We start from the raw sequence: 26,390 nt of genomic DNA, 5'->3' as shown, positions 1-26,390 counted from the left end.
AAGAGGCTTATTTATTTTAGGTCCAGTGCAAATGGGGGACAATAGTTAAGCAAAAGAATCCAACAGAACTGCCAATGAATGGGACTTCTGTTCATACTGAAATGGACCCACTGAATAAGTTAGACAAAACCATGGCAACATCTGGTGGCCTTAAATAAACAGTAGCCTAGGTTGGGTAAAAGACCTTTCTGGGTGTGTCATGCTAACCATAAGAAGACCTTTATGATAGAGAAGAAGGCCTGTATGATAGAAAGAGGTCTTTCACCCCAGCTAGACCCACTCACATGCCCACATGTTCTCTAGTCTGTCATGGGACTCAACTAGTCTAGGTCACCCTGAACACAAGACAGCAATTGCAAGGGGTCCATATTAAAAGCTGAACTTGTATTATGGGTGCAATCGATGTAAGGTTTTCTACCCCATCCTTACATGGGGAAAATGCAAAAGTATACTTATACACACACCTCTCTCCCTATCTCCCTTTCTCTCCTCTTTCTCGGTCTTTCTCTCCCTTTCTCTGTCACTCACTGCCTTTCTACCCCCTTATTAACCTGGGATGCCTGGCCCCCTATCCTGGGAAAGGAAGATGAATTCAGGTCAAGCTCAGAGTGCCTGTTTGCTTGCCGAGAGATGTGTATCAACTCTAAGTGATTTTTTTCAATACCATTTATGTGGCTTGTATTTATTTCCTTTAATCTTTTAAGTGCTGTTTAGTCTCTGTGTGATTTGCTGTGGATACTCATTTCTGATAAGATGCGATATCCTCCCCAGCCACTCAGTTCCTGCCTGGAGCCCTAAGTGACTGATAGGGTCGCAGCCCGAGCCTGGGCCTCAGGGGGGGATGGGACGGGGCGAGGGAGCAGCTGGTAGAGGGAGTAGGCTGTGGGCATTTGTAGGTGCTTTCTTGCCTTCATTGCTTCTGGAATCGCTCTCACCTCAAACTGCTTTCTTGTTCCCTTTCCATGTGTCAGCCAGAATATAGTCAACCCCAGACTAAGAATGGAATAGGGGAATGGACCAAGTGGCATACTTTGAAGCAGCTTTGGGAGATAGTTAGATTATTAAAATCCCTTGGAACCATGTATTGTAATATACTACATTTATTTAGGGTTTTCAAGGAAGTACCATATAACGCATGCCCCGATATGGGTCTTCCCCGGCAATGTCAAGTAGCAGAGATGGCATTCCACCCCACCACCCCCCGCGCCCCACCTAAGACTTACACCATTAACATATGTCAAACTTCTTTTGATGTCACCTCTGCTAATATTTCTCTTCTTAGCTTTAAGGTTACTGCCGTGCTTTCCGGGTTTCAAGGGTGCTTCCTCCCAGTCTGTGTTGCAGTCAACTCTAAGAATCCAAGGACCCTCTATTTTTCCTTCTTGACATTACAGCTTTAGCCTGAATTGGTGGGGGTGGGGGTGGGCAAAGCGGGGCTAGAATTTTGCCGCTGATGCCCTTGGGTGAGGGGCTGGGTGCGCATCTGCTAATTATCAAGCCGCTCTCTTAAAAAGAAGCATGATGTGAGCTAATACATCTATAAAGCTTATTAGTGGGTGTCTTTGGGCAAAAGCAGTAGAGTGTGCTGTGTTGTTTGTGAGTGAACCTTCACATTGCTTAGCGATCTGTGTGGTTTAGACATTTGGAAAACAGCCTTTGGTTTCCAACGCCCTCTGCTGCCCTCCCTCCCTGCCCCACCTCCCCCCCAACCACATCATCAGAGATATCACTCAGTGGCAACCTCCTCCTTTTATTCAGGTGCTCTTCTGCAGCCTGGTTCTCCAACCTCACAGCCCAGTCTTAATGAGTGGAGAAGGGATCCCATGTGCACGCCCCCCACACACTCTCCCTCTAGGGAGCTGCAGGGACAGAGCCAGGATTGGCTGGGGATCCTTGAGCCAGCAGGCACCAATGTTCCCAGTCTTCCCCAATTGAAACTTTGGCTGTCAAGGCCTCAGATCCTTGCCCCTCTCCAAGGCTCTTCCTCTGGCGTGCACGGATGAGGCACCTGCTAAGTTGGTTCATTTGTACGATCAGCTGCTCTTCTGCTGCCGTTTCCCATACAACTTTATCTCTGATTGTGGTTTTGGAAAAACCCATTCTATTACTTAGCAAAGTAACTACAATTAACTCTAAGAATAATGATTGAGCGTTTCCACACACATGTATATATATATATGTATATTTTCTATATACAGATAAATCATGATTTCTTTTCTCTCTTACGGCAGGGCGCTTACAAACTGGTGTAGTCTGTTTCAAGTGCATGTTCAAAAGCTGGAGTGCTAAGAGGTGATCATTTCACCTTTTCTAAGCTGGCCTCTTTGACTAACACATTTGGTCTTTGTCACTGGGTCCTAAAAGCCAGCCATGAGTTCCTAGTGAGTGACTGAGCCGTGAGTGTGTGTCCTTTGATATCTTGCCTGTATCTCTCAGTCTGCCCTCAAACTGTTCATAATCTCATGAGCTGCCTGTCTTTCCAGTTGAAGATGAGCAGCCATCAACACTGTCCCCCAAAAAAAAGCAGCGGAATGGAGGCATGCGGAACTCACCGAGCTCCTCGCCCAAGCTGATGAGGTAAGAGGAGGGGCCACACGGGGCACCCTTCTGGCTCCTCGCCGCCCCTCTGGGCCCCCTCCCCACCCCACCCAGGCCCAGAGCCTCCCCTCCCCCGGCAAGGCAAGCACGAGACGGGGGAGGGGACCCATCGTTAGGTGGCTTCTTAAAGGCTGGAGTATTTATTCTGTCAGCTTGTCAGCAGTTAATGATAGAGCTGAAAAAATTCTGTCATGAAAAACAGTTTGAAAAGCTGTTTGAAAAATACATAGGCTTTAAAGTCTTAGCTGTCACCATGTCCTGTCTATGTGTAGTTCCTAAACAGCAGTGGCACTAATGACGCCGGCAACCAATCAGAGGGATGCGTGTGGTTAGTTCGCCTCCGGCGAGTCTCTTTCTGCTGGAGTCCCTCCGAGGACTGTTTTCTGTACTTAAGGCCATATGTGAGATGTATCATCACAATCAAAAATGAACCTGAAGATTACCTTCCTTTTATCCTGTCGATTGAAATCAAATTTCTGTTAATTGATTTTGACTCATAAAAAAAGTCTAATAATCTGTGGACTTGCCAAAGCAAAGTTCAAAAGTAATCCAGTTCTGCTCAGGCTAAAAGCAATATTAATTATGAAATAGAGCGTGTGTGTAGTCTTTCTCTCTCTTTCTCTCTCTCTCTCCCCCTACCTCCCTTCCCTCCTCTCCTCCCTCCTCCCTCCATCCCTTCCTTTTTCCCTCTCTTTCCTCCCTCCCTCCTTTTTTCTTTCTTTCTTTCTTTCTTTCTTTCTTTCTTTCTTTTTCTTTCTTTCTTGATGGTGGCTTCCTCTTGGAAATAGCAAATGAAACCAAGTTTCAACAGAGTTCTGCAGGTTTCTCTTCAGGGCCTCTTTATCTTTCATATCCCCTGGTTGTTTTTGATTCACCTGCCAATCCCAGTGCTTATTTCCTCTAACATCCTAACTCTAGCACCTCCGTGATGAAACGGGAGTGATCCCTAAGTCATTACTGCCATGGAAGCACCTGCCATCTTGATGCTTGATGCTTCTTTCTTCTTCTCGTCTCTTCTCTCTCTCTTTCCCTCTCTCTTTGGACATTGGCTGCTCTCCTCCCTTTGATTACCGGCATTAAATTATGTCCATTCTTCTCCCCACCAGCTCCCCGCACCCCGCCCCTCGCCCGGCTCTTCCCTGTTTCCACACATTTGTATCTCCCTGGCCCTCTATGACCACCCTTCTAGGTTGCAGGTGGGGCCATCCTTCTCCCTGCTGTCGAGGACACAGGCTCCAGGAGGACCCCCCCCCAGCCCCATGTCCTTTTCCGTTAGGATCATCTCTTCCTGGGAGATGTTTCCCGAACAGCCCTCTGCCTGCCCCTTCGCTCAGTCTTGCTGGGGTGTTGCTGATTTACATGCTTGTTTACAGTTTATGAGGAGGAATAAAATGCACCAACTGCCAAGCTTCTCATTTTTATGATGGCAGTTGTCATGCTAACATTCATTTCCTATTTCCTCACCTTTAGGTAATCGCCTTATCTAATGCTAATAGTTTTACCCATTTAAAGTAGAGAAAAGCCCAGGCGCTTTCTTTTGCCTAAATTTAGAGAGAAGCAAATAAATAAATAAAGAGAAGTCTGAAAAATCTGAAACCTTTGGAGCCAAATTCCCTGTCCCTGTTTGCTATGTAAAGTATGGCTCATTTCTTTGATCTTGAGTAATAATAATTCTGAGGCGTTATACTGTTTTCATATGCTTCAAAGCTGTGTCAAAGTTTTGCTGCTTAAGGGTACTTCTTTATTCTGTTGGCTCTTGGGTACCAAGATGACAGGTCTTCTGTACGAGGTGGAAGCTTTTTTAAGTCGTAGCCTTCAGCAAAACATCAAATTACCAAATCCAGGGTAACATACTTCTACACAAATGCCTTTCCTGTAGATATATTATACCATATATATTAAATACTTTAGTGTTACACGCTACATTTTATGTGCAATAGAAAGTGATGGTTTGAGGTAGCCTTGGGGGGACTTTTTTTCCACAAGCAGAAAAAGCTAGTGTATACCGTATCAAGCATGGTTTTTACAGGACTTTCTGCCCGAAGGCCTTTGTAAATAAGTAATGATCAACAGATTGGCTGTGGGTTTTTGAAAAGCATGCCTATGTCAGTTTGCATGATGGGGGAGAATTTTCAAAGTGGGTCTTGCTTTCATTGCCTGTTGGAGAGGGGCTGAGGGAGCAGTCATCCCGGGCTGGGGCTGTCTGCTCCGCGGTGCATCAGAATTGCTAAACGTGGGTCAGGCGGCAAGCTGAAGCTCGCCAAGCTACAGAACTTGGGTTTCTGGTGTCGGTGCCTTTGGGCTACTCTCTGGCCACTGTGACTGCTTTAACCCACCTGCCCACTGCGGTCTCGGCAGCAGCTCAGCTGGCACGGGCGGTCCCATGACAAGTCAGAGGGTCTTTGACGTTCCTCCTTCACCGTGACTTTCTGTGTCCCAGGTGCTCTGCATCGTCTTCTGTCGTGGAGGCAAAGGCCGGGTGCTGAGCCCTCCTTTTCCCTTTACTCGGCAGTTTTGCTCGGTTTGAATGTCCGGCACAGACACGCGGGCAGCCAGGACCTAATTTTGTTATGCCTCTCTTGTTGATTGAGAAGCAAGAGAGGAGCTCATGCCGCTTCTTGTGGTTTCTCCAGGTCACCCCACCTCTTCCCAGACTCCCTTTCCACTCTACAGAAGATAGGACTCTTAGGTCCTATTCCTTCTGACCTGAAAAATCCATAAAGGAAGATAATGACTTATCTGAAGTGGGTTTTTCGACATGAGTTTGTGGCTTGGCTTGTTTGAGCAGAATCGATCATTCTGAATGTGGGAAGGTTTTAGTGGCCTATGGGCAGTGATAGGAACGACTCCAAGAGAAACCTGAGAGTCCAGAACAGGCAAGGATGGGCCTGAATTTACTGCTGTGGCTTCTGCAAATAAAACAGGCTCCTGTGTGAGGGTTCCCTGCAAACCATTGGCTGGAGTGAAGAGCTGCCGGGACCCTGCGCTCGTGGTCTTTGTCTTCCCTTTGTTCTGGGATCAGACTCACCCTGGTTTTTCAGTGCCACTTTGCTCCCCGCTCAACCATTAGGCGAACAGCCTTGTTTTGTGTGTCTGGATCCTGATGCACTAGGGTTTTCAGTTGCCCTGACAGAAAACAATTCTCGCAGCCCAACTGAGCCAAATGGCAACATCTGTGCTCCAAGACAGTGCACCCCATGTCTTGATGGATGACCTTTGGCTTACAAACCCCCCAAGAGGAGAAGACCATGGGGTTTCCTAGGTTCTTGTTATCTGCCTTCCTTGTTGATCTCTTAGCCTGCAATGATTTAAGGAACCTCTGCTTGTTTCCCTTTAAAGTCACCAGGCCCTCATTGCCCACTTGTCCCTGCTAGTGAGTCTTGTACCTTGGGAGGAAGACTGCACTTTCCTTCCATTGCAAGACCGTAGAGGGCAAGATCATTGTCTCTGGATAGCCAAGTTGAGTGCTTTTAATTTCAGGGGTCTTGGAGACCCCACTGGACATCAAATGAAAGCTGTCTACAAAGTCTCTCTGGGGCTAGGGAATGCACATTGGTTACCATTTTGACTACAACTGAAGCAGATTTGTGGCTTCCTTCATTCCCCACCCAGCTTACAACTGTGCTCCATTCTTTCCACGCCCACCTTCAAGGAGCTGTGTTCACAGACACTGGTGGATACTAAGAGTATTTCTCCAGCAGGTAGACAGTATCAAGTCAATGCCTGGACTCCCATGCTATATCCTCAAACTGGATCCAGAAATGTTGTTTGTTTCAGCTGTCTGTTTTGATTCCTTTTCTTAGATTAATTCACTTCTCATCTAGCAAATGCTTTTTGATAGCCTACTGTATTTGGGATTGTAGGAAGTCTTTGAGGAGCATGAAGAGGATGGGTTAGAGTAGGTCTCTGCTCTTCAAAACAATCCCTGTAACATAGGAGACGGGCAAGTGTGTGTGGCAAAACAGAGTAGAAACAGCTTGGAGATGTACTGGCGTGGGCTGTGAGAACAAAGAGAGCTGCCCTTACTTCTGGTTTGGGAGGCAGAGCCTGGTTTGTGAAGGAGCTTTCATTTAAACCTTGCCCTCGATGATGAGGGGGAGTTCTCTCATAATATCAATGCTTACCCTTGTTCATGGCTTACTGGGTACCGGGCATCATTCCAAGAACATTATGCCTGTGAACTCACTGAATCTTAACTATGGCTCCATAAGATGGGGGAATTATACTTTCCCCCATTTTACAAATGAAGATGCTGTGTGGCGGAGATGTAAAGTCTGGTGGATCTAGTGAGTCTTACCCAATGAGGAATATTTGGACCCAGGTAGCTTAGCTTCCAAGCCCATATTATGAACTCTTTCACTGTTCCATCCAATGGAGGAAATGAGAGTGCTCAGGCCATAGTAAGAGGCTTGATGTGGCTGGAGAAGGGGCTTCTTGGAGGGGCATAACCAGACTTGGCATGCTGTAAGTATTCGTGTACCCACTCATGAAGACCTTTGCCTATCATTGGTACTGGGAAACCCTTGCACGTCTTGAGGATACAGAGTTTTGGGAGGCTCACTGGTGGCAGTATAAGGAAAGGTATAGAACCAAGCCTCCCTCAGGGGCCTTCTGGACACATGTTACATAAATAGGTGTGGGCAGAAGGCCCAGCCAGCCCCAGCCTCTGCCAAGGTCCTTCGGATGCCAGACCACTTAGGGTCTGAGCCAAAAGTGGGCCACAGTCTTCCGAAGAAGGATACACAGCATTCCTGACATCAGTCCATGTTCACCTCTTTCTCCAGGACCTAGGAAACTTGGAATCAGATGGAGGGGCCGTGAGCCATGAGGACTCATGCAGGATGTGCTGAGTAGATGGTGTACCAAAGAGATGTTCCCAGCCAGGCTGGTACGGTTCATTGACAATACAGAAAGCAGAGAAATTGAACATGGTGAGGGGAGTTTCATGTCCCATGGCCTAGAAAATATTAGAGATTGGTTGACTTCCTGAACAGGAAGGGAAGTAGGATTTGAGGAAAACCGATTAGCCTCTTGGGCATTTACTGATCATTAAGTGGAATAAACTCATCTGCTTGTTAAGTCCTATCCCTCTCTTTTGACTCCTACCTACCATGGGGTCTTTTTATTAGGACTGCCAACTTGAAAGGTTCTAGTAATAGAAAATGGCAAGATGTCCTGAGCCCTGTCAGATTTGGGGACAGAATGCCATTCTCGCTGTTCCTTCCAACTGGGCAGAATAAAGGCGGCAGGCAGGGACAGCTTAGCTAAGTAAATTCACCTCTGAATGCACAAATAAATAGCCAATGACAGGCCCCCATGGGACTGGAGAAGAAAGGAATAGTGGGGCTCATCATACCAGGGCTTGGGGCGGATTTGACACAGGTCTCTGGACAAGTTGCATTCTCAGCAGCGGGTCATTATCCCATCCTCTCCTTTCAAGAGCGTCTTGCCTGCTCTCCTCTAGGACTGAAGAACATGTCAGTCCTCCCAGGTTGTCTCCCAGACATAAAGGCAGTAATTTTCTTCTTCCTTTTAGAATGGTGGCGGCCTAACGAGAGATGATGTAGGAGGTCGCAGTAGTTTTTGACTGTTTACTTGTTAGGCAGGAAAAAAGATGTAAAGAGATGGAGAAGTTGAAAGTGATGCTGGTTTTGGCAGAGTGGCTAGAGCCTGGCCTGAATGTTTTGTCAAGGTGACTCCAAGGACAGCCATGAAGAGGATGGGTGGGAGATGGGGGTGGGGGTGGGGGTAGAAATGGGGGAAGCTGTGTCTCAGGAGAGATGCTCATTATACAGGAGGATGGGGGCAGTGTTGAAGGATGAGTGAAGGTAGGAGCCAGAAGCAAAAGCCCATATCCTTCCAACATAGCAGGAAATCCTATTGGTCTAGAAATGAAATGTACCCCAGAATGAGGCAGATTGTTTATGGTGCTGAAAACCCAAATATGAGCCCTTTTGAGGAGACCACATGAGACTGTCTTCACAACCAGAGACTCACTTGCACGGCTGTCACTCTTGAGCAGTGCAGTGGAGGACTTAGTTACTAAGCGCCTTGTGTTTTTATGGAGTAGAAGAGGAAATGAGGAGAAAGGAGGGTAGAAAGCTGAATTATAAGTGTACTTTACAAGAACTAATATTTCACTTGCCTTTTTTTAGAAAAAAAAAAAAAAAAAGATTTTTGTTGATTTGAGAGACAGAGGAAGAGCATGAACCCGGGGAGCCCGATACAGGGCTTCACCCTGGGCCTTGGGATCATGACCTGAGCCAAGAACAGACACTTAAATGACTGAGCCACCCAGATGCCCCTTTATTTGTCTTTTTATGTTTGTTTATTTGCTGATTAACTCATGGGCGTGGAGGTGAGCAAGAGAGAGGCATGCAGGTGGGGAACCCCGTCAGGTATTGATACAACCTTTCAAGTTCCAGAGAGTCACACAGTGAGAATCAGGATAGGCAACTTGAGTGTAGTTTTGTCTTCAGCCCTATGATTCTCCATGTGGATAGAAGGGCCAGAACTATGGAGAGCCATACATAGGAGGTACCTCCTAAAATCTGCACCTAGATCCTTCACTTGCATGACTCTGGCCCTGGCCTTGCTGGAGAGAATCATAGACTTCCGGTCTGTGTGTTGCAAACAATTGCTAGCTTTGGTAGAATTGACTTGAACCATATAGTTTCTCCATCTGGGCAACACTTTATGGTGATGGTTCTCAAACTTCAGCATGCATACAATCATCTAGAGCCTCTTGTTCAAGCAGCTAGATCCAGTAGGTCTGGGCTGGGCTTGAGTTTGCATTTCTCTCAAGCTCCAAGGTGATGCTGATGCAGCTGGTATGGGGCCACAGTTTGAGAACTACTGCTTCTGTGAATCATAACAGCAAAGGAAGCTTAATGTAATAGGGACCTTTCTTGCAGATATGTTCAGTCTTGACAATGGAGCACTAAATAGTTGCTTAATTAAAAACGCCTGTCTTGACCACTGTTGGCCATCAAACATGAGTCCTTCCTGCTGATCAGGTGGCTCTAGATCCACTCCAGACAGCTGGACCTGTTTAAGTCGTATTTTCAGAGTCTCCCTTTAGATCAAGGTGCCCTATTTCAAATATAGTCTCTGTAAAGTGAAAAACAGTACAAGAGCTTTAGTTGTTCCGCCAACAAATTGTCGCAAGATATCCAAGGTGAATGGACTATCACTGGGCACATTTTCAGGTCTCCATAAAAGGTCTGGTGAGTTTCCATTGACTGGTTTAAGAGTCAAGAGATTGGAATGAGGGACTAGAGATTGTTCATCAGTTCTTCTCATTAGTTGATTGTTTATTGAGCATGTACAATGTCTTCTGCGGGATTCTGGAAACTCACCAGAGAGTAAGATAGGAGTTCCTTGCACTCAAGAAGCTCAGCATCCAAAGGATGAGACAAAAATGCAAATTATTATCTCAGAAGGAGCATCTCTTACTTCTATGGGAGCTCCTAGGAAGGGCAAACAGCTTCTGTCCCTGGTTATGGAGGAGGACAGTTTCAGGAGGAACCTTTGAAACAAAGCGTGAGGCCTCAAAAATATCCCCCTAGCCCTGCAGTGGTGCTTGACATGTTAAATATACTCCTCAGAATTAGTCTTTGCCATGGGACAAAGAGCCTGCCTTGGGCTGAGAAATTCTCTCACAGTTTATCTGGCCTCTGGTTTCCCAGGGAGATACTGTAGGGGGCTCCAGCCTACCTGGGATTCTTGGAAGGACAGGAGAGCCCTTACCAGGTGAGAAACTCAAGCACTCAAGCAAAGGATGCAATTCAAAAACCATGTTGTAACTTTCCTCTTTCACACTTATTTTATTTATTTATTTATTTTGGTGGTTTGTTTACTTGTACTTTAATGTAAATTTCTGAAGGCCAGTGTTGAACCCACTGCCACGGAAGAACTGGGATTTGCTGTATTTGCCTGTAAGGGGATCTGTGCTCTTTAAAATATAATACTGGCTTCCCCACAGCAGGTTTGCTAGGAAAGGGATTTGTGGTTTTGCTTTAGGCACTTGTCTTCAAGGCAAGCTTTTTGTGTTTCTGCTGTAAAAGGACGTTTAGTTTACTTCCTCAGATTAATTGATGGCAAGTGGCATTCCTTGCTCTGCAAATCCTCAAAACAATGATCTTTTATTCTTTATTTGAAGTCAGGCATGCTTAATTTCTAGCTGTGGACTTTGAGGGTATGAGCTAAGATTCAAGACGCAGAGTTATGAAAAATTGAACTCACTGGGGCTCCTCAGTTGCTATAAAAATGTGGATATTCCTGAACATGGCAAAAGCTCTCCCAGGCTTGATTGATTATTGAGGCTCTGCTTATTAGCACCTTGTCCTGAGAAAGGCTCATGGGGTAAATTCCTGCAGATTATTCACACAAGCTCTGCAATTCATGAATCCCTCCTCACCCCACGCTGTGCCAGTCTGCCTGTCTTTGCAGCTCAGGGCACCGTGCTTCGGGGAGCTCTGCAGTGGAGAATGAACAAAATCCAGCTGCCTCCTGAAAATGGGCAGTAGTGGGATGGGGCCAAGCAGCCTTGGCTTCTAGTCACGACCTGTTTGGTCCAACCTTGCCTCTCTCACTGGCTGTGCCACATTAGCCATGTTACTTATCCACTCGCTTTCCCAACCACACAGATGGGTAATAATAGTAGAAATTTCCTGCAAGTGTGACAGTCATGAGTAGATCATAAAATGGAGGTGAAAGTTTCCGCCTTGCAATGTTTGTGACAATTCAACTCATGGTGGCTATCCATTTGTAGTAGCAATGATAGTAGAAATAATGGTAGTAACCTTATGTTTACATCATTGAGCTGTGCTATCCTTACTGTCTCCCTTCCTAAGAGCTACAAATACATGAGCAAGCTTTTAGCAAAGTAGAAAGAACAATAATCATAATAATGGTAGTTAACACTTATTGAGGGCACGTTCTGAGTCAGGTTCTATATGCTAAGGGTATGATGGTGTTCACTCATATAACCCTTAAATGGGATCCATTAAGTAATGATGGTGATTAACACCCTCATCTTACAGATGAAGAAATGGAGACATGGCACAATGTAGCAAGTAGTAGATGAGCCAAGACTGACAGACAGATATTTTGGTTGAAGCCACTATGCTATATGGTCAAGAAAGAAAAAAGTCATTTCCTGCTCTCAGTGATTTCTACCACCTTTGGAGAAAGACTCTTGGTTCAAATGAGTAAATTAAATTTTTAATTTTATTTTTTAATTCTATAAATATTTTATTTATTTGACAGACAGAGATCACAAGCAGGCAGAAAGGCAGGCAGAGAGAGAGAGAGAGAGAGAGAGAGAGAGAGGAAGAAGCAGGCTTCCTGCTAAGCAGAGAGCCTGATGCGGGGCTCTATCCCAGAACCCTGGGATCATGACCTGAGCCAAAGGCGGAGGCTTTAACCTACTGAGCCACCCAGATGTTCCTCAAATGAGTAAATTAACAGGCTTCCTCTTTCCTTTGAATTGGGTTGTCATAGGTACTGATCCAAAAATGTCATTGCAAGTTAAAGACTGGAGAGACATGCCCTCTGGGGCAGAGCCACATGTAATTGTATATGTATGTTGGGGTGGGGTGGGCCTGAGGAGGGAGCGGTATTGGTCCAAACTCTTTGAATAAGATACTGTGTATTTCTGGTCTAATTCTGTGTATTTCTAAACTGGTGGAAGAATGCTTTTCTCCCTGAAGTGAACATGCAACTGAGGGGCAAGAAGGGCAGCTGGGGTCACTTCCAGAGACCGATAGCTAATACATTGTACCCATTTTCCAAGGTGGACTGTTGATGAGTTTCCTGCGGCTACCATAACAAAGTAGTATATATTGGAAATCTTAATCAATAGAAATTGATTTTTCTCACAGTTCAGGATGTTGGAAGTCCAAGATCAAGGTATAAGCAGGGTTGGTTTCTTCTGAGTCAGTAAAGGAAAGCTCTGTTCTAGGTCTCTCTCTTTGGCTTCTAGATGACTGTCTTATCCCTGTGTCTTCACATGTTTCTATGTGCCTGTGTCTAAATTTCCTCTTGTTCTAAGTTCAGCAGCCATACTGAATTGGGCCCATTTTAATGACCTCTTTTTAATTTAATTACCTCTTTGAAGACTGTATCATCCAGTCCCAAAAAAACAAAAAAAGTTCAGACTTTGATACACAGAGTTTGTGGGGGACAGAATTATGCTCATTGACCAGCTCATTGACCAGCTCATTGACCTCACCTCACAGAGTTTCTGTTACCTTAAAATAATGCATGTACATTGGCTCCATGATAAATGACAAATGAGTCTTGAGCCAATTACAGTGCATTTTAGAGAAGTTGAGAAAATGCATAAAATAATTAAGGCCAGAAAGACAGTATCTAGTATTTCTCCTTACTTCCAACTAAGTGGTCTTTGAGGAATCATCTGAGAACATTTGAATGTGGTTCTTTTAATCATTTTGTAAATAAGTTTTCCTTGGATGCTTTGTTCATGGAGGTTTCTGGAAGACTTCCTTTCCAGGTAAAATAAACTGTCTGGTTCTTCTCCTAGAGGAGGGGGCCTCCCCTGACTACAGCACTATTGGCTGTTGTGCTCAGTGGCAAATGCTAGAACTTTCTTTTATTGATGTAAACTCCAAAAACCTTAGTTTGGAAGTTCCTGTGGCCAGTTGGCTTTTCAGTGTTCACCTATGTCAGAGATCTCTGCAGTTTAAGTCAATTTAAGCCACTTGTGAATAACTACAGGAACAGAAATGGTAAGGAACTTGATGGTAAGCCACTTGAAATAACTACAGGAACAGAAATGGTAAGGAAATTCATGTACAATTCATGTACTGCCCAAAGTAGTTATGGACCCTTGTGTTGTTGAACTGAATCATGTTCCAAGCTTCCTTCTAGATGGTAGAACCCAGTGGATGAGGAACACCCATGATCCTTCATGGAACTCTAAAGTCTTCAGTCTTTATTTCTTCTTATCTCCCATCTTCACTCCAACAACAACCTTTCTTCAGTTACTTAGTGCCCCCTGGCCTTCTGATGCCCAGTGGTGGCCCGATAGTTCCAGAACACTTCTAGCAACCTCTTTCTCAGTAAGAGAGCAGTGCTAAATCTTGAAGTTCTTCTAGGTTCACCCAGAATTTATAATGAAATCTCTGTATCCCAGCTTTTCTGGAATGACTTACATGATCAGAAATCCAGTACCTTGAGAAACACGTCTTTTTTTTTTTTTTTTTTAAACCCCTTCCATTTCTATGACATTCTTCATGTTTGGAAGCTTGATTTTTTTCTATCTAAATTCCACACATTTCCTAGCCTGCTTTCAATCAGTCATATGCAATCAGTGGATTCGATCTGCTCTTTGAGGAACGTCGGCCACAGTTTGGGGGACCATCCTTGGGCTTATTTGGGCCTCAAGTCTCTGAGTGGGTTCTAATGGCTGCTTGTAGATCAACACTAAAATCTGCAATTCCTCTTTACCTTTCAGGGATCAGATAAAATGTTCCCTTCTCTGGGCAGCCTTCCTTAATGTTACTCAAATCCCAGGCAATTAACAGTTTCTTTCTTGGTATTCTCATGCCACCTTATATGATATAACACTCATCACACTGTATCACAACTATTGATTGACATTTCTGTCTCTTGCTATATTATGACCTTCTCTTTGACTAGGGACTGCATCTTAATCATCAGGGTAGCCTCCATTCCTAGATCAAAATAGAAAATTCATGTTTATTCATTGCTTTGATGATTCAAGAAATCAAAGGTCAAAGTCCTGGTGCCATGGCTGGCCAGAAAAGGGAATGTTTTTTTGGGGGGAGATTTTTAATGGTCCTCAGCTTAGACCCTTTGGGGGCAGTCCTGGGTAATACATTTATATTATCCAGATGACGGTGAGAGGCGTGTAGGGAGTACAGAGAGCAGCATGGCAGACCACAGAGACTTCTCAGATGTTTCTGGATATCCCAGTGCCAATCATGGCTTGCAACCCTAGTGTCAAATGACACCTGAAATTAATATAGCATGGTATGTCCACTATACTTGGAGAACAAATAGCATTTTTTTTTAAAGAAATTATACATGCTTTTCCCAGACCCTCACCCCAGTTAGTGAGACTTGACAGTAGAATACTGTATTTTTCCTTCTCATTGAGGGATAACTGGTCATCAGGGTTGTTTGTTTACTTTCGTAAGATGAGCGTTGGAGGCATTAGGGGCAGCTCTCAGGATGTTTTGAGATCATACTTCCTCTGTAACCAGTTTACTGGTGAAGAGAATTTGAAGCTGGCTCTATTTATTCCAGGAAAATTTATTAAGATCCTCTTGAAACTAGAATATGTTCTTCTAGGGCTGGGAAGTGTTCATTCTGTTCATTTTCTGAAATCTCTTCTCTTTGGTGCTTTCTGTCCACCTACCTATCATAGACGGATATCTATAGATTCTTCAAGGGTGAAAAAAAAAATAACAAAAGTTGCTCTTGCCCTGATCTGTGACCAGTTCTTAAGAGCAACTGCCTTTTTATTTTAGCATTTTTGACCGAGTTTGATATTTGAAAGGTGGCTTGGTGGTTTACAACACCTTCAGACCTCTCAACAGCTCAGCTACCGAGATGCTATTCCAAGGTGGATTGTTCTTCTCCTTTGAAGATTAGATATGACAGTTCCTATAGTAATCTAGCATGTTTTTTGATGACAACTTTGCAGGATTGCCTCACACAGTATTTGGTATTTGGTATCGCCTAAAAGAGAGTCTCAGGAATAAGTAAAGTGAGAACTTTCCCATCTTAAGGGGGTAGAGTGAGTATTGGGGAGGGTGTTCATGATACATATCCTGATATCCTGAAAGCTTAATTCTAGGTCTGTGGATCATGTAGGAGAGATTCCTATCCCACTCTCTATGTAGTGGACATATAAATGAGAAGTAGCAGAGAAAACATCAAGGGGAGAAATACTAAAAACTAAATGGTCACTCACTGATGCTTAAAATAGATGATTTAAAAGGCAAAATCACATTATAGTAAGTTTTTGGAATTTGAACCTATTTATATTTTCTATCTTGAAATAGTGATATTCTTTAGAGAAGAGAGCTCCCCTGTAAGGACACGTAGGTATGTGTATGCTTGGGACTTGTCCTAATTATATGCGGTCAGTATTGTAGAAACCTTAACGACCTACCCCCAAAACTGAGATATGGAATCACTACCAGAGATGGAATCTGGACAATGGATATGGCCCAAGATGTGGGACTATGTCTCTTATGCTTTGAGCCTGTTAGACCCGCCCAATTTTATTGTAATTCCCAAGGTTGTCGGTGAGGCTCTGCCAGCCCATTGGAGGGGCGGCCTTTGTAGCTGCATCTTTCCTTTCCGCCAGTAAACAAGGCAAGAGAGTGAATTCAAGGCAAGTTTATTAAGATGTGTCTGAGCTTGAGCTCTCATCCAAGGAAGGCTGCAGTAGGGAGGTACAGTGGGGGTAGGGGAGACCGTCATCGGATGGCGAGGGCAAATACAGTTGTCAAGGCAAGGAGAGAGGGTGTTGTTTAGTATTGAAATCATGTATTCCAGATGTGGGCATTTGGTAGTCAATCTGCTCTGAAGTGACATGCTGCTGAATCTTTAAAGGGCTTCAGCCGGGGAGAGCAAAATCTGATTGGGCAAATTGCTAAAATATTTAAAGTGCAGCCTGTTAAAGCTTTTACTGCGAAGAGCATCACGTCAGAAGTTGTAGTCAGGAAGAGCAGGTAATTGGCTTTCCATCCTCATGCCAGTCAGTCAGCATGAGGCTCTATTCCTATTCCTTCTTCTTCATTGCCAATGCTAATAACAACCCTTTGGCGTGAGCGAGTGTGTGTGTGTGTGTGTGCGCGCGCACATACATGCAAGCACCAGGGAGACTGGATAACTGGTAAAATGAGAAGAGGAGGGAGGAGAGGTATCCATGAAAAGAGTCTAAATCCACAAAATGACATGGAGGCCATTTTAGAGAAATGGGAACAGGAGGGGAAAGGCAGAATTACTAGCTGATAAAGGTCGCCTGCCTTTCCAGGTGGTGGCGGAGGTTGGGGCAGTTGTCTTTCAAAGAACGGGTTCTGCAAGCAAAAGAATAGCCTTCAGTGACAGCCACTTCCTGTGCATCTTTCAATTCCTCTGAGATGTAACTCAGGGGGCACTTTCCATTTATAATTTATTACATTTTCCACTTAGGTTTTCTTGTCCTTTTCTCCCCAGGCATGACCCCTTGTTAATTCCCGGCAACGATCAGATTGACAACATGGACTCCAACGTGAAGAAGTACGACTCTACTGGCATGTTTCACTGGTGTGCACCCAAGGAGATAGAGAAAGTCATCCTGGTGAGTGGTGAGCCACAGAATCTGTGCCATCCACTTTGGTCCCAAACTACCATTGCTAGGAATGAGGTTTCCCTAACTGGCTGGTGCAAAGATATGGTCCCTGGTCGTAACTATTTTTTGATCATTAAAATTTGGGACTCAGATGAAAGCAGCTAGAACTCTCATCAGAATATGTACCAAGAATGGAATTTTTAATCTCTGGAATATTTATTGGCTTATTACAATATGGGGCAGTCCTGTGCTGTGTGCAAGGCATCATGGGAGGCAGTATGTATCTAATTCCTATGGATGTGACTCTCCTTGACCTCTTTACACTTCAGTTTTCTTACCCGTAAGAAGATGAGATATGAGACTGACCTTAACTCCTAGTGTTGCAGTGACTCAATAGAGTTACTTCTCCTCCTCCTCTTCCTTATTATTATTATTATTAAATACCAGGAAGAGTTGTGAATGGTACCAATAAAATAAACAATGTTACTTGTTTATAACAATGTCTTGTCTTCTATGAAGAAGAACAAGGCTTCTTCTAATAGCCTTGTACATTTGGGATCCTTCTTAGCACATGATACAAAATGCATTTGTTGATGATGACAATGATGAGCCATGGGACCACCTCAGATGTGGGGTCTCAGAGCCCTGTTTCATGGTTGGGTCACATTGGTAACAGCAGTGGGCTTCTTCTGGTCTCTCCTAGGAATGTCAGCATAGATAATAATCCATTCTACTCTTCGGACTTGTCCTGTTAACAGCTTTAGGTTTTAATGCCCACATCAGGTTCCCTACAGTTTATTGTCCTCCTAATCCATGAAAAATGGATTAATAATCAGGAAGGTCAGATGCCTTCTCATTGCAGATTGCTGTGCCCTGCTTCTTTGTGTCAGCCAGGAAAATCCTATCATTTCTGATGTCATGGCCGCCCTTCTTAGAAAAGGGCTGCTCCAGTTCCTCGGAAAGGCTTTGTACTCTAATCCATTGGATTTTCTCCTGTGTTTTATCTGAATGTGTGTGTGTGAGTGTGTGTGTGTTTTCTCAGTTTAATTATAATCAAGCAATTAAGAGCCAATACAGGGTTGTGCTAGAGGCTGTCTTGGAGGTGTGAACATTGCAGACAAAAGCCCAGAAAGTCAGAATTCTCAAGAAATAGCTATTGCCCGATTTAGCAGGAGGAGCGTAAATGGTTCTATTCATGAGGAGGTTGCATGCGTTTACATCATGATGTGTTCGCAGCGCTTCTGCTCTGTTGACCCAAACTCAGACTGGTGTTACCCATCTGTGGCTGTAGAGGGCTGGATCTCATAGCTGGAATCCAGGGTTTAATGGCTTGCCCAGTCTCCTGAAGCGGGTATAGCTGATTGGCATACAAACAAAGTCCCTTCTGGCATGAAAGAGTTTAGGGAAGTGAGTTACTGCTTCTGTCCTCTGAAAAATAACATCATTTAAAGGAGCATTTATAACGGGCCATTTATGTGCTAGGCCCTGCTCTTGTGGCCAGGGGTGAGGCCCCTTATGATGACTGCTGTCACAGGGCTTATATTCTAGGGGAGGCCAAGAGAAGATCTCCAAGTAAACGAAGGGATATAGAAAAGTGATACAGGGCTATGAAGACAATCAAGGAGGTCCATGGGCTAGAAAGGGCCCCAGGAGGTGCTAGGACCACAGTGTGGTCCAAGAAGCCCTCTCTAAAGTCCCAGGGGAGCAGAGATGAGAATACTCAGAAGAACCAGCTGTGCAAAGACGCTTCGGGTTTGCATGGACTCCCCTGGGTGCAGGACACTAACAGCTCTGGGAGTTAGAAAACATGAAGTGGCCTCCGTTTTGAGGAGGAAAGGATCATCTAATTAGAAGACGTAACATGTTACCATGAAGCAATGTATTTAAAGCTAAGTGTTATAGAGGCACAAAATGCTTTTCAAATCTAGGATGTATCTAAGTGGCCAGTGAAGTCTTCCTCTGCAGACAGATTGTGTTTTGAAGCATTTAAGACCAGTAAGGCCCCATCTGGGTGAGGCTTTCAAGGATGTGTGGAAAGCAGCAGACGCACCTCTGAGTAGTTGCTCTGGTAGGTCTCAAGCTGGTCAGAATCCGACTCTCAGGGAACTGGGATCTTGGCAAGATTCTTCCGGTGATGTTACTGTGTCCAGTGCAAGGATTGGTGTTTCAGTCCACAGAGCTCAGCTCCTGTGGTCAGCCACTTTGCTAAGCAGAGCCCTACCCCCACCCTGCATTGTAGGTTTCTAGCCCCAACTCTGGATCCAGTTTGTATTCCTCAGGTTCATTGAAGAGAGCTAGACTCCAGTTAAAAGCAATTAGAAACCCCATCACAACATGTTACAGGCTGGTGGATGTTCTGCTAACAGTATCCAGGCACTCAGACTTCCAAGCAGCTGAGATAACTAACTCTAGGTCTTCTCCATGAAGCAGTGATGTGGAGTGTTGACCTCCCAGTGGGTCCTCCTTAGTCGCTGTTTCTAAGATGTATCTCACAGTCCCTGTCTTAGGTGTTCCTGTGCTATTGCAGAGGGAAACCGATAATGGTGACAGCCCCTGCTTTATTCTAACGATCAGGGAGTGAAAGCTGGCTTCTTCTCGTCCTTGGGGGTTACTGTAATAACCCTGACATTGTTGTGAATTGTAATATTGGCATTTAAACAATCAATACACTGGTCAATTCTAGGGATTAAATCCAGCAGAGTTTGATATGTGCAGTGGACATTAATATGCCTCCCCAAAAGCATTGTAAGCCATATGGGGCCAGCCAGGCAAGCGGTGGGTAGAATTAGGAGGAAGAAAGTCAGGAATGGGAGGTACTGGACCAGAAGGAGGAGTGGAGAAAGGCCGCTAAGTGGCCTCCTGTGTTGCTCTCTTTGCTAACACAGTGAGCAAATGTGTGGCAGTGGCTAACCATTTGCATGGGAAGTTGGGGTCCTTCACTCACTGGGGTGATTTTATTCATTCATTTGAGATCAAGCCTAGGGTCAGGGGAAGACACGAGCTTATTGCTCTTGCTGGTGCAGCTCTACATCCTTCTAATGGTTCTTTGGGAGTCTTCCTCTGATGACTTACCCAGGTGGGCCTCTCCAGGAATGTCCCTGGAAACCAGAGACCAGCAGTAGAGAGGGGTCACAAACTCTTTCTGCAGAGGATCATAGAATGAGTAATTTAGATCTTGCTGATCACACGGTCTCTGTCACAGCTAATCAGCTGTGTTGTAACATAAAAGCGCCCACAGGCAACAACTAAGAAATAAGAATGGCTGCGTTGCTGTGTTGCAATAAAACTTTATTGGAGTTTGAATTTTATACAATTTTCACATATTATAAAATCTTTTTTTTCTCCCAACCATTTTAAAATGCAAAAACCAATCTTTCCTTACCAGCCATGGCCAAACAATAGCAGGGTATAGACCAGATTTGGCCTGTGGGCCATATGTTGCCATCCCCTGGCTTAGGATATTATGTTCTACCTACTGATGTACTGATACAGTGTGAAATCCCATTGGTGAGTCCAGAACTCAAAACTCAAACTTCTCAAGCTGAGACTAGCATGGATCTTACTATTTTATCATAATTTCAGCAAGAAAGCCAGAAAAGGCAGCTTATGTTACCAACAATTTCATGGAAACTAAGACTACTGTTTCTAAACAACATAAATATTGTATTCCCTTTTATCCACCCTGCCCCAGGAAAGGCTACAGACTCCTATGTGTTATGGCATAACTTTCTTAAGTTTTGGTCAAAGAAGGTCATGGTATGGGTGGATATATGTTTATATATATTTATTATACCAGTATGATGCATATACACCTACTCAATATATGGCATGTCTGTAACATTAATGAAATTAAAAAAAAAACACATAGTAAGCACTCAGCAAATGTTTATCTTGATGAAAGTGATTTTTTTAACCCTTGCTGCAACCTATGAGGTCTTTTCTCTAATGCTGCTCTGTGTCTCCCTGTTGCAGACTCGAAGCGAAGCTGCCATGACCGTCCTGAGCGGCCACGTCGTGGTCTGCATCTTTGGTGATGTCAGCTCAGCCCTGATTGGCCTCCGGAACCTGGTGATGCCACTCCGAGCCAGCAACTTTCATTACCACGAGCTCAAGCACATCGTATTCGTGGGCTCCATTGAGTACCTCAAGCGGGAATGGGAGACGCTTCATAACTTCCCCAAAGTGTCCATATTGCCTGTAAGTCTAAGGTCACATTAGGGATGCTTTTTCCTTCTTTTCCTTCACAAAAGAAAATCCCACATGGATATGGTAGTTGTAGCTTTGATCATGCGTCTGCTTCTTCATCTAGTTATGGGCCCCAGGACTCAGCCCTTCCCCTCTGCTCTGTCTAGGAATAGCTAAACCCTGGGAGACCTTATTAAAAGGAATTTGCAGCCAAGTTCAGCTGCTCATCGAGCATGAAGTTAGGCTGGTATCGAAGGCATTACCATATCAGTGTCTCTACACTCTCTCTCTTGTCTACCCAAACCTAGTGCTTTGAGATATTATGAGGCTTATAGCAGAATTTACTTACGGAACTTCTTCTATCCTCTTATTTATGACATTATTAATGCTTCTGTAAATCTTGTTGTACCACTTTCTGTTTTTAACTAAGTGGATTTAACAATTCTTTCTTTATTCCTGCTGCCAATCCCTTCTCCTGGCCACTGCCTGCCTCCCATTCATTTAGAAGCCTAGAAATGTTTTGATGGGCTTGTATGTATGTGTGTACCTATAGGCATGGGATATCTTTGGTTTTAAAAAGTGCTAGGACCCAAATCTAAAAGGAACATTTTGAGACTCCATAATTTAGTGTAAGGACATGGGGTAGGTACATGATCTTGGAGTCATCTAATTACTTCCTAATCATTAATCAATATATTTTTCATAAATTTTTAAACATTTCTAGATCTGGTAAATGAGTAAACTGATTTAGTTAACACATGTAGTTAAAAATACTGACCTGAAGAAAAACAAATAGTCCTATGCATAGAAGACCGTAAACGGATATATACCTTTCTAATTTCAGGCATCATAGACTTGAGTATGTATGTTCATGATTGTCTTCCTACATGTGCTTTTCCATGTGGTCCACTGGGGACACATGGACTGGCGTCTAGAAGTATTTTGTAAAGAGCTTCTTATTTTGCTGACCTGCCTGAGTCTGTGTGTGTGTGTGTGTGTGTGTGTGTGTACACATGCTTGTGTGTGGTGTATACGTGTGTGTTTCCTTCTGTGTACCCCTCCATACCTGCACTCACTGATAGATGTGTGTGTGTGTGTGTGTGTGTGTGTACACATGCTTGTGTGTGGTGTATACGTGTGTGTTTCCTTCTGTGTACCCCTCCATACCTGCACTCACTGATAGATCTGTGTATGAATAAGCTCTCATATTTGCAGGTCCCTTTTAAACCCTCCAAAACTTAGCACACTCAAGCACAATATCATTGTACAAAATGGGCCTTCATTGCTGTCTTCTATATATCTCATTGTTTACACGGTGACCCACATCTGGAGCCAGCCCACAGAAACTTGGTGTTCTGTGTATGTCATTTGTATTTCTTGAGTTTTGAAATCATGTGTATACAACTGTGCAGGGATTGTCTTATATCACAATTACTGCTGGATTCCCTACAAGGTGAAAATTAAAAGAATATGGATGTAGGCAATTGAGGCTTATGAACTGGCAAAATGATTCAGGAAGTCGGTCACACTTTTGTACCGAGGGATCCCTGGAAAGAGGGATTCTTCTCCATTCAAAACATACTGCTCCAGAGCCCAGAACGAGCTGCTTCTCAGCCCCATAGCACTAAATGCCTCTTCTCCATCATATCACTTTGTAGCAGTATTTTGGGGGCTGAGAACAGAATCATGACTTTCACTGAGAAAAAAAAGGCGGTTGATGGTCTCAATCTGTGCGGCCACATTCTGTCAGCTCACAGCCCCTTCTTCAGGAGGGAGACTGGGAGGAAGGGATCCGGGGATATCTGGTAGTTGGCAGAACCCCTACCCCCCAATATAGTCAGTGAGTTGAAGGCAGCTCAGAGCTCCATGTCGGCAAAGTAGAAGCTGGTTTCAGGCTGGAAATCCAAGTATGAGAACTCTAGAATGAGGTCCTATGGCCCCGGGGAACCCTGATATGGGATGGCCTGATCCGTTCTGCTACGATCCCTCCTAGGGACACAGAGCATGTGGAGGTCACACCTCTCCCCTCTGCCACTAATCCTGAGCTATCTACCTCTCTGTCATTCCCTCCTTGCTCTATTCCCCACCGCCCCTGCCCCCCCCCCACCCAGCGCTTTTTGTTGTTATGGGATTTAAAAAAATCTGTTTACTGGCTTATTTATTTTTAATTACACTGGTAATATACAAATACATCCTTGTTATAAAATATTCAAATGAGACAGAAGTATGTAAAGTCAAAACAAACTTTTTCCTTTATCCCCAATCTTATTCTCCTCCCTAGAGGTAATTACTATTATTAGTTTTAGTGTATATTTTTTTCTGAAATTTCTCTCAGAAGGTACATGCATTTATAAGTATATTCATGAATATATACTTTTATTTTGTGGGTTTCTTTTTACATAAATGAAATCATACTTTTTGAATTATCTAGAACTTGTTTTTTTGTGGGCTCCCCTCCCTCACTTATCCCACTGTTTCAGAGATCCTTCCAAGGCTATGCCACATGGAGAACTATTTTGATCTCTTTACCCACTGCATAGATTTCCCTTGATTGTATGGCCAGTGGTGTATTCAACCATCCCTATGTTGTTGGTCAATTAGGGAATTTTCTTGGTTTTATTTTGTTGGGTTTTTTTTTTTTTTTTTGGTGGTGGTTGTTGTTGTTGTTTTGAGAAGGAGTATGGGAGTGCAGAGGGAAAGGGAGAAAGAATCTTAAACATGCTCCATGTACCATGCAGAGCCAGGGACTCAATCTCACAACCTGGAGATCAGGACCTGAGCCGGAACCAAGAGCGGGATGCTTAACTGACTGAGCCACCGAGGCTCCCCTCTTGTTTTGTTTTCTTGCTGAAAATACGCAATACAGTCATTTGACTTGAAGCTTAACTTCTCTCCCCCAACCTTTGCAAGATGCACATTACTTCCAACCCTCCCACCTCCCCCAGGTTAATAAGCGGCACCATCAGCAACCCCCACCCCCACCCCAATCACACCGTGCTCGCTGGCTATTTCCCCTTGGCTGCATTGGAAATTCTAGTTGGAGCTGCATTTTTTTTTTGCCCGAGACAGAAGTGACCTGCTATTAAATAAACAGGCCTTTGAAACCTACCCTCTCGTTAGGTTCTGAAAGCCAGAGGTTGCCACAGGACAGTTTCTTAAATCAAGACAATTTCCAGGCAGGAAGAAGATGTAGGACCCTGGCATTATTCCTCTCCTTCGTTTGTTAGCAACGGCTTGATGGAGTGTGGAGAGCAAGCCTGAAATGCCGCCATCAGCACTGACTACCCTTTAGATTAGCACACAGCTCCTATTCCCTTGAACGTAGTTAGGCCAGCTTAATGTCAAGGCATAAAAAAGATACTTGTTAAATAATTTCCCAAAGCTCTGGCCCGATCTTTAATTTGTTTTTATTTTTTTCCCCCCCTCTTTCCCTCTCGTCCCTTGTACTCACTTTGGCTGCTTCTTCTTTTTTTTTTTTTTCCCTTCCTCTATGCCAAAGGGTACGCCATTAAGTCGGGCTGATTTAAGGGCCGTCAACATCAACCTCTGTGACATGTGCGTTATCCTGTCAGCCAATCAGAATAATATTGATGATACTTCGCTGCAGGACAAGGAATGCATCTTGGCGTCACTCAACATCAAATCTATGCAGTTTGATGACAGCATCGGGGTCTTGCAGGCTAATTCCCAAGGTAAGGACAGCCTGTAATACTTCTCTGCTGTGCCTACAGGGGACAGGGGCTGGCAAGAGGGATATCCTTCACTCAGTAATTCAAAGAGGCTCACATCAGCCTGCCTGGCAGTGAAACCCGCCATCGCTGGGTTGGCTTTCAAAGGGGCATCGGCTGCCTCTTCTTACTGTCCTGGGAAACAGGCTTGAGACCTTGAACACCCATATCCATGATAGGTTGCCGTCCCAGAGAGGAAAGCAGCCTTTCAATTGCCACCCCCGTGGTCTTCCCGAACGGTGGTTTGGTGCCCAGGGTCACCTGCTTAGCATCAGACCCTGGAAAGATGCTGCCAGGAGAATTCCTCACGTTCCTCTCCAGTATATGTCTTTGCCCTTGAGCTACGTTAAGCTTTGCCATTGTTATTGCTGCACGGGGATGTGAAGCTTTACCCTGTTATATACCGACCCACGGACGGTGACCCCTGGACAGTGGGGACAATATGGACACGAGAAGTCATTTAGCTAGAGTTGGTGCTCATCAGGCCACACGTTCTCTACAGGAGGCATGACAGTTAAATGATTCACGTCTGCCTTCTCTGCTCTGCCTCTGCCTTCCTTGTCATTCTCTCTGGGATCTTGGGCAGATAGCTGCTAGTAAAGATGTCATCTAGAAGTCTCAGACAGGCAGCACAGCCAGACCTCATGACAAACAACCTCAGTCATCAGGGCCTTGGCAGGATGGGACACGAGGCCTCGGTGCAGGCTTGCTGTGAACGCCAGGATCGTTGTCGTAAGTGTTCCACCGGATGGGAGGCCCTGGGGGCCGGATGGGGGCCGGAATCCCATCATTCCAGGCCCGAAGGTGGAGGGAGCGCCGCTGGTAAGAACTAGCGCTAGAGCTGCTGGGGTGGGAAGCGCCGTGTCCCCTGCAGGGGAGAACTCAGCTCCGTCAGGCCATCTAGACCCATCAGGATGCCCATGCGTGGTCCTCTGTCAGCTCAGGACCACCTCCTCCCGCAGCTGCTCAACAGTGCCATTCCTAGAATCCTCTTCACTGCACACTTCTGGACCAGCATCTGGCAAGGAGAGGGTGCCCAGGGATGAGATCTGAAATTTGGAAAAGGCAAAGAGGCGTTCGTTCTTTGGAGGCAGCGGCAGCCCGACCCTGGGCAGATACGAGGTTCAAAGCGGCTCTTAGGGGAGTTTTTCTCGGCATCACTGGCTTCGCTCCTAGGGACTGAGGGGGCTGCTGTGGCCTTTGTCCAGGTGCCTTGAGGTCTCCCACATCTCCTGTGGAAACTTCCACCTCATGTTGCAAGTGAAACAGCCGCTGGTGGCATCTTTAACGTTTGTTCCTATAGCCCTTTCAATGGTTGCAACAACAGCTAATTTTCTTTATACTTGACATAGAGTGGCTTCTAGTCTTCATTTTTTTTTTTTTTAATTCAAGTTAGTTAACTTATAGTGTAGTATTGGTTTCAGGGGTCGAATTTAGGGACTCATCACTTTAAATATAACACCCAGTGCCCATCCCAACAAGTGCCCTCCTTAATGCCCATCGCCAAGTTATGCCATCCCCCACTACCTCCCCTCCAGCGACCCTCA

General features: G+C 44.8%; 1 protein-coding gene across 11 annotated transcripts in view; it reads left to right on the top strand.

Annotated features, from left to right (window-relative positions):
- KCNMA1 (potassium calcium-activated channel subfamily M alpha 1) overlaps positions 1–26,390 on the top strand; it is a 722,449-nt gene that overhangs the window by 629,109 nt on the left and 66,950 nt on the right. For 10 of the 11 annotated variants that reach the window (XM_082719524.1, XM_082719523.1, XM_082719521.1 and 7 more), the window contains exons 19-22: positions 2,484–2,577; positions 16,816–16,939; positions 20,903–21,127; positions 24,615–24,807. In XM_082719524.1, coding sequence (XP_082575650.1) covers positions 2,484–2,577; positions 16,816–16,939; positions 20,903–21,127; positions 24,615–24,807 — 636 coding nt within the window. Of the gene's footprint in view, positions 1–2,483; positions 2,578–16,815; positions 16,940–20,902; positions 21,128–24,614; positions 24,808–26,390 lie in introns of those variants that run through there. The other variant, XM_082719516.1, reaches the window with a different exon arrangement.

This window comes from Mustela nivalis (assembly GCF_964662115.1).
Source record: "Mustela nivalis genome assembly, chromosome: 2".
In the NCBI taxonomy this organism is placed as follows: Eukaryota; Metazoa; Chordata; class Mammalia; order Carnivora; family Mustelidae; genus Mustela; species Mustela nivalis.
Note: the sequence above shows the minus strand (reverse complement) of the source record. Positions and strands in the feature narration are given on the sequence as shown.